Consider the following 7,536-nt stretch of genomic DNA (forward strand, 5'->3'; position numbering starts at 1 on the left):
GGCCCCCAACCTGGGGGCCAGGGACGGGGTTGGACTTGGGCAGGGGCGGGTCTCTATCGCCCCCACGGCCCCGCCCAGATCCCAAGAGACACACTCCCATCTAAAACCCTGCTCCCAGGTCCGCTCCACGCCTTCCCCCAGGCCCCGCCCCCAGGCCCCGCCCAAGGCTCCGCCCCTCGCCTTTACGACTCGCGTTGTCCAGGCAGCGTCCTGCACACAGGCTCCGCCCGTGCCCCGCCCCTAAGTCTCAGGCCCTGCGTCGTCCAGGCCCCGCCCCGTACCACAGCTCCGCCCCCAGACCCCGCCCAGGCCCGCCCCACCCCGCCTCTCGCCCGCAGGCACCGCCCCACGAGCTCAGGCCGAGCCGCGTGTCTCCCGAGCGGCCGCGGACGTGGGCTCAGGCCTCGGGATAGCGGCCGCTCTCGGGCGTGGCGCTGGGTCGGGCTCCGAGCGGCAGAGATCCTCAAGCACAGCAGTCTCCTGTCGAGGCCGCGCAGGTAAAGGCCCCGCCCTACCCCAGAGCTTGGACACCCTGCCCCCGTCCATCCTCCTCCCTGGAATCCCGGGGGTCCCTAGGGTCTGGGGCCCGGGAGTCCCTATGTCCGATATCCGGGGTCCCCGGGGCCCGAGCCCCGCCTGCCCAGGCCCCGCGCGGCCCCGCCACTCCACGCCCAGCGCGGGCCGCGCGCCCAGGGCTTGGCTTTTCTCTTTTCTCATTTTCTCTTTTTCAAACATAATTGAAATAAAAGGCGCCCGGGCGGGTAGTTGTTCCCTATAGGACCGATAGAGAAGAGCTTTAATATTAATAATTGTCAGAGGAATTGTCACGATTAGCAAAGTGCTGAGCTTCTTCTGACAGCAGCCTAGCCCCAAGGCGATGAGACTGCTTGCCTGGTTCTCAGGCGCCGCCAACCATCACCCCTACATTCCAGTTTCTTAAGAAAGCCCTGCAGCCCCAGTCTTCCTGCTTTCCAGCCTTGACCTGCTAGAAAGCAGTGGACTCCCATTACCGGGTGCTGTCCAAGCCATTGACTCCCCCCCAGGGTGTGCGGTGGGTGTGTCCAGGGCAGAGTGGAGGCGGTAAATCACAGGGACCCCCTCTGGTCAAGAGTGTCTGGAAATCAGAGTGTGCCCTCAGGTCCCCAGATGAACCACGGCCAGCAATGATGATTGCTCCTCTCTTTTAGAGCCAAAAGAGGACACCGGGCATGTGAGGGAAGAGAGTTTACATCTATGCGATGGTCCTTGCGCAGCGACGACCAGGCCGTGGGGCAGCGTGTAACCTGCAGCCCTGAGTGACAGCAGCATCCTGTCTGTCCCCAGATGGTCAGCATGGGCCCAACAGGCAGGCAAAGCCCCTCCTCCCTGCCGGTCCCTGCAGGAGGGCCCTGCCTGCTCCTGCTCTTCTGCCTGAGGCTAGGTGCCTCTTGCCCACAAAACTGCCAGTGCCCTGACCACGCGGGGGCGGTGGCTGTCCACTGCAGTGCGAGGGGCCTGCAGGAGGTCCCCAGGGACATCCCCGCAGACACTGTGCTCCTGAAGCTTGATGCCAACAAGATCGCCCGCATCCCCAACGGGGCCTTCCAGCACCTGCACCAGCTGAGAGAGCTGGACCTGTCACAGAACGCCATCGAGACCATCGGCCCCGCCGCCTTTTCAGGCCTCGCCGGGGGCCTGCGGCTGCTGGACCTATCTCACAACCGCCTCCGGAGGATCCCCAAGGACGCGCTGGGCAAGCTCAGCGCCAAGATCCGCCTGGCGCACAACCCGCTGCACTGCGAGTGTGCCCTGCAAGAGGCCCTGTGGGAGCTGAAGCTGGACCCCGACTCAGTGGACGAGATTGCCTGCCACACCTCGGTGCAGGAGGAGTACGTGGGGAAGCCACTGATCCAGGCCCTCGACTCTGGCGTCAGCTTCTGCAGCGTCCACCACAAGACCACGGATGTGGCCATGCTGGTCACCATGTTCGGCTGGTTCGCCATGGTGATCACCTACGTTGTGTACTACGTGCGGCAGAACCAGGAGGATGCCAGGAGGCACCTGGAGTACCTCAAGTCCCTGCCCAGCACCCCCATGTCCAAGGACCCCACCAGCTCTGCACCCTAGTGCCCGCCCGCTTCCTGCTGCTGCCGTGGCAGATGGGACTGGCTCTGCCCCCGGTGTCCCTCAGGGAGGTGGTGACGTGGCTGCTTCTGCCCAGTGCTCCACTCCCACAGAGCATTTTCCTTCAGGTCCAGCAGTTTATCCACCTGACACACTGATGGATGGGGAAACGGGCTCAGAGAAATGGGAGGTCTGGGGCAAGAAGTGGTCCACTCAGGACGTAAAGCCAGGCAGTCCATCTAATGTGTTCCTTCCACTCTGGGAGCCTGTCCCACCCATAGGGTGGACAAGCATTCAGGGACAAAAGAGGGCCTGCCTGTGAGTGAGGCTCCCCGAGGAGGTGGGGTGCAGCTTGTCAGTTGAAGGTTCGGGTCGTCTACACTGTGGAGCTGGTTTGCCTCTGCTTCCCCAGTATGTCCCAAACAGATCTGACCACAGACTCCCTGCAGAGCCAAGTGGTAGAGACCAGGTTTTTCTAGAGAGGTAAGTGGAACGTGTAACCTTTGAACAACTCTTGTTTATTCTCAGAGTGTTTGTTAAGAGTAACACGTACCAAATTTCAGTCCAGCGAGAAGGAAAAAAAAAAAAAATCAAAACCCCCCAAAATAACTAAACCACGGAGAGAACCTGAGACAGGTCCAGCGAGGCTCACGGGAAGCCGTGTCAGCAGCCAGACAAGGGTAGCCCTGCCCGACTCCCGCCCTGCGGGCTGTGTCCCGCCAGGGAGCCCATCATCGGGGGTCACCACGTGCCTTGCTTTTCTACTCACCGAAGCAGCTCCTTTCCAGTGGTCAAGAGCCAAAGGGAGGACCAATGTCTGATGCTTCAAGGCGGGCTGCTTCCTCTCTCCAGGAACAGGAACTCTCTCTCTCCTTCTCAGCTTTGCTGCCAGGAATCTCAGAGCGACTTTACTGCTCGGTTTTCCTATCTGATTCATGTTCAGGGTAGACCTTACCTCCACCTACGTACCCCAACTCTGTCTTTCCAGTTTTATTTTTTAACGGCCTTTTTGTATGAGTGTTTATATTTTAAACTACTTCAGATATTTTGAGGGGGAGCAAACTACGGGTACACTGCTCGTGGATCTGAGGTATAAAGGACAGGAAGGGCAAAGGTGTATGAAGGTCTGTACTGGGAAAGCGTCGCATGACTGGCCACGGAAAGCACATTTACGCGTGGATGCAGAGACGCGGTGCCCGCAGCCGAGGGACCAGAAGCAGCAGCAGAAACCTGAAAAGCACATCTGAGCAAGGTCATGACTTTTTAGTTGTGGTGCGTTAAAGAAATGACCAGCAGATGCCAACCTTCGTCCACACCCCAGCGCCCCGCCTGCCCTTGCTGGGAGCACAGCGAGCACCGTGTGAACAGGGGGCTCCATGCTGAGCGTGGGGTGGGCACCTCTCTGCCCGCTGCCCACTAGGGTGCGGGGTGGAGGGCAGGGCTCAGACGATGCTCCGAATGACCCCAATCCTCAGGAAACTGATGGCCTGCCCACCCTTCCGGTGACCGCTAAAGCCGAGAAGCCAGCCTGGGCGCCAGTCCACCTGTGGGACAGACGCCATGGGTGTAGGTGAGTGTGGGCCGACTGACCGGGGGACACAGGCTCCGTGGGTGAATTGGGCCCCCTCCCGCATCCATCCCGGGGTGCACACAGCGGGGAGGGGTCCTGCCACACAAGGAGCTCGTCACCCCACAGGTTTGTGGACGTGACCCTGGGTCCCTGGGTCAGGGGGAGAGAGGGAATTGAGGCCTGGATGGAGGTGGGGACAGATGCCAGGGTCCTGCTGCCTCGGCTCAGGTGCTGCAGGGGCCAGTCAGCCTGGGCACCTCCAGGCCCTTTCCTTGCTGCTCTCACCTGGAAGCAGCCCAGAGCCTCATGCCCCCAGCTGCTCTTCTGGGGACACACGGGGCACATGCAGGGCTTTCCCTCACCCTTTGCTGCTGCCCGGCGCCCAGTGTCCTGCCAGCTTTCCCCCAGGTGTGGGCCTGCTGGCTCTTGTCCACACAGCTGGGAAGAGGAAGTGGGGCCAGGACTCCAGAACACCCCAGAAGGGCCTTCTCCCTCTTGTCCTGAGCCCAGCAGCAGGGGGCTACCAGGCCCTCCTGGCCTTTCTGGGCTTCTCAGCTTTCGTGCAGTCTCCTGGCAGAGGGTACCTCCCTCCCAAGACCACTAGGATCCCACCTCCAGGAGCGGAAACTCCTTCCTGCTCGCCGGAGCGCCTGTTGGCCCTGGGCTCTCCTGGGAACCCAGCCCTCCCCTCGCCCCTTGCCCCCTTGTTTCTCTGTTTGTCCCTCTCCTCCTTAAGGGACTCCTGCAGATGACACCCAGCGTCTCTTGCTGCCATGTGTGAGCCTGGACACCCCACCACCTCCATGGGCCCTCGGACTGGCCTCCCACCCCCACCTCAGTGGGGGGACCGGGGTTGATAGTGGTGGGGACATGGCAAAGGGGGGGCCTCAGTCAGGTGGCAGGGAGGCAGCAGCCCTTGTGGGGTGTGGGTGGACCCCAGCTTTCGTCACAGTCAGTCCACAAAGAGCCATCTGCATACAACCCTGCTCAGCCCTGTCCACCAAGCCCCTTCTTCCTTGGGAAGCAGCTCTTCACAGGGTCTGGGGGTCAGGGCGGGATGATTTCAGGGGAGTTTATGCGGCTGAGGATGGCATGAGCAGACTGGCCCAACAGCCACCTCAGCTGGGCCTGTCTTCCTTCTCACAGGAGTTGGGGTCTTGATTCTGGGAGGCCTAAGGGCAGAGGAAAGGGGAGGAGCAGCCCCCCGGGAGCCCGGTCCTCTTGCCCACCACTCTGGACTGGGGTGGGACTTCATGCTGGCTTGGTCCCCGGCCTCAGCATGGACAGTCCCCTTGGAAACCAGAGCCCCACCCTTGACCTTGACCCTGACCCTAGGCAGGGATGCCCACACTTGCAGCCTCCTGATGAGCCCTGACAGTCCTCTTTGGACTTTGGGACCCCAGGCTCTCTCGGGTGGTCCAGCAGTTGGGGATGAGCAGGTGTACTGTGAGCCCACAGCAGAGCCACTGGGACACAGGCTGTCCCTGGCATGGAGCCACCTTTCCGGGACCTCTGGTGGGCACAGCAGCAATGGTGGGCACAGGCCTGGGGCACTCCCAGAGCACCGTCCTGGGGCGGCACTGTGCACCTGCCCTGCTGGCCACCTGCCTGCCCGGCACTCCCCGGGCTCCCTTGCAGCGGGTTCTCCAGGATCCTGGCCTGAGTTCTGGAGAGCAGGCCCAGTGGACCATGGAGGAGGTGGAATGGTCTGGACTCTTGGCAGGAGCCTGTGGTGGTTACCTGGAAGCTTGGCCCCAAACCTGATTCTATTCATTGTCCTCCCCATTGTCTTTGAACCCTAAATAAACCTCTGAGCTCATGTCTGCTGGAGTGGACTCTGTTGTTGCAGCTCGGTGACCCCACCAGGTCTGACCTGCCCTCACGCCAACCTCGCCAAGTCCTGGAGCCGCCAGCCCCACGAGCTGAGCCGAGGGCTGGAAGAGCCGGGTCAGGATGGGGTGCGGTGGGTGCTGGGCTTGCCTGTACAGCTGGACTGGCTTGTGATGGCCAGTTGTCAGGCTTTAGGAATTTTGTGAGCCAGCTGACGTCATGATGGAGGCTTGAGGTTGCCTACGGGAGAGTCTACTTCAAGGCCCTTGACAGCAGCTACAACCAGGATCCTCCCTCCTGCCCAGGGAGGCTGCTGGCACTGCTTCTGGGGTCCCTCGGGAGCACCATGGGCACCCAGCAAGCAGGTTCTACTTTCATATCATCTCTACTTCAGGCTGGTTCTGAGGGAACAGTGGCCCTAAAGACATCCAGGCCCCGGTTCTGGGAGCCTGCGAAGATCAGGGATGGGCAGCAGCGAGGAGTGTGGGGGATGCAGGTGCCCAGGAAGCTGGGAGAGGCCCAGACGGGGTGTTCTCTGGAGCCTCTGGGAGGAAGTGGCCCCACATACCTTGGTTTAGCCCAGGAAGACCCATGTCAGCCTCTGACCTCCAGAATTTTGAGAAAACAAATTCGTGCTGTTTAGGCTGCTGAATGTGGGTCCTTTGTTACAGCAGCTTCTCAAACAGTCTCCCCAGTTTGAGAGCGGCCAGTGTGTCCAGAGCAGACAGCTAGTCTCACCCTGCTCATCCTCACTGAGCCCTGCTCCTTGGGGTCAGCGGGTGCTCCCTGCCTTACACAGGTGGCCAGGAGTGACCTCAGGAACTCACCTCACACGTTGGCCAGAAGGCACCCTCCAGATGAAGGGCCTAAGTGTGGGGGCTGCAGCGGGACGGGAAGTCAGTCTGCCAGCTTCCATCGCCCCCCACCCCCCAACACCACACACGTGCCCACCGTGCACCTACGCTGTGCAAACATGCACACACACTCCTGAACACATGCTGGGGAGGGAGGGCAGGACTTGTCAGCCCCTAACCTGGGGCCCTGGGGGCAGATGTGGGGGCTTCCCGAGTGCAGGCTGGGGGTAGGGGCGGGGTCAAGAGGAGGAGGCCATGTGTCAGGAGGGAAGGCTCTTCAGGGGGCAGCAGCTTGGACCCAGCTTGGAGGAAGGGCCTCTGGGTGGGCGCCCAGTCCAGAGTGTGTGAAGGTAGGCCGGGCATGGTGGGGCTGTACATGGGGGGGCCACTATGGAGAACGTGTTGACTGACGGGGTGAGGTCCAGTCTAAGCAGTGGCCAAGCCACACAGCCTTGTAGGAACCGTGTGTGGAAATCAGCACTCAGGCCCCAGAGGGCACTCTGGGCAGGCTGCCTGCTGGGAGGGGGCAGTGGCTGCGAAGGCATGTGGGCGGCGGGTACTGCCAGGCAGGGCGCCTCAGGGAATTCCCACCAGGCCCTGGCACGGTCGGTAATACTTCTATTTTCAGACAAGAAACCCAAGATTCCAAGGTCCAGGGAAAGAAATGACAGACACAGGAGTTGGCTTGTGGGCAGAGTGGAGCTGGAATCCAGGCCTTCTGACACCCAGGCCTGGAAGTTCTCACTTGGGCCCTGGAGTGTTGTCAAAACAAAGAAGCGAATCCTGGGTTTCGCCCTGGTTTGGAGAAGGGCCAGAGTCAGCGGCCTTGCGGGTCCCCTCCCTGCCGGCAGCTGCGCTGGCCAGGAGAGGGGAAGCCCCTGCTGGGACCCAGGCCTGCCAGGGTCTACGTCTGTACGCGTGGTGACAGCACTGGCCACAGAGGGCATTGCGGGGGTGGCTTTGCAGTCAGAAGCAGCCCTGTGCCCATCTGGGGTTCTATGCAAAGGGAGACTGGGAGACAGTTCCCCAGAGAGACAAGCCCATGGCTGACCTGCCCTGTGAGACCAGCAGCTGTCAGAGGAGAGGGGCCTTCGGAGGAAGGGCTGCGGAAGCAGGCTTTGCAGAGAGATGCAGGGAGAGGGGCCGCTGGGCTGGGAGCTGACTCGGGAGCCCACGTTA

General features: G+C 61.6%; 1 protein-coding gene across 1 annotated transcript; it reads left to right on the plus strand.

Moving 5' to 3' along the window:
- Positions 1 to 323: 323 nt before the first annotated feature.
- Positions 324 to 5,494, plus strand: LRRC3 (leucine rich repeat containing 3). Its single transcript, XM_027547510.1, has 2 exons — positions 324 to 497; positions 1,188 to 5,494. The coding sequence occupies exon 2, from the start codon at positions 1,324 to 1,326 to the stop codon at positions 2,104 to 2,106; it is 783 nt and encodes a 260-aa protein (XP_027403311.1). The 5' UTR covers positions 324 to 497; positions 1,188 to 1,323; the 3' UTR covers positions 2,107 to 5,494.
- Positions 5,495 to 7,536: the final 2,042 nt, after the last annotated feature.

This window comes from Bos indicus x Bos taurus, chromosome 1 (assembly GCF_003369695.1).
Source record: "Bos indicus x Bos taurus breed Angus x Brahman F1 hybrid chromosome 1, Bos_hybrid_MaternalHap_v2.0, whole genome shotgun sequence".
Classification (NCBI taxonomy): domain Eukaryota; kingdom Metazoa; phylum Chordata; class Mammalia; order Artiodactyla; family Bovidae; genus Bos; species Bos indicus x Bos taurus.

What these genes read in the sequence shown, in the direction of transcription:
- LRRC3 (XM_027547510.1), top strand. Translation starts at nt 1,324, where the DNA reads ATGGTCAGCATGGGCCCAACAGGCAGGCAAAGCCCCTCCTCCCTGCCG.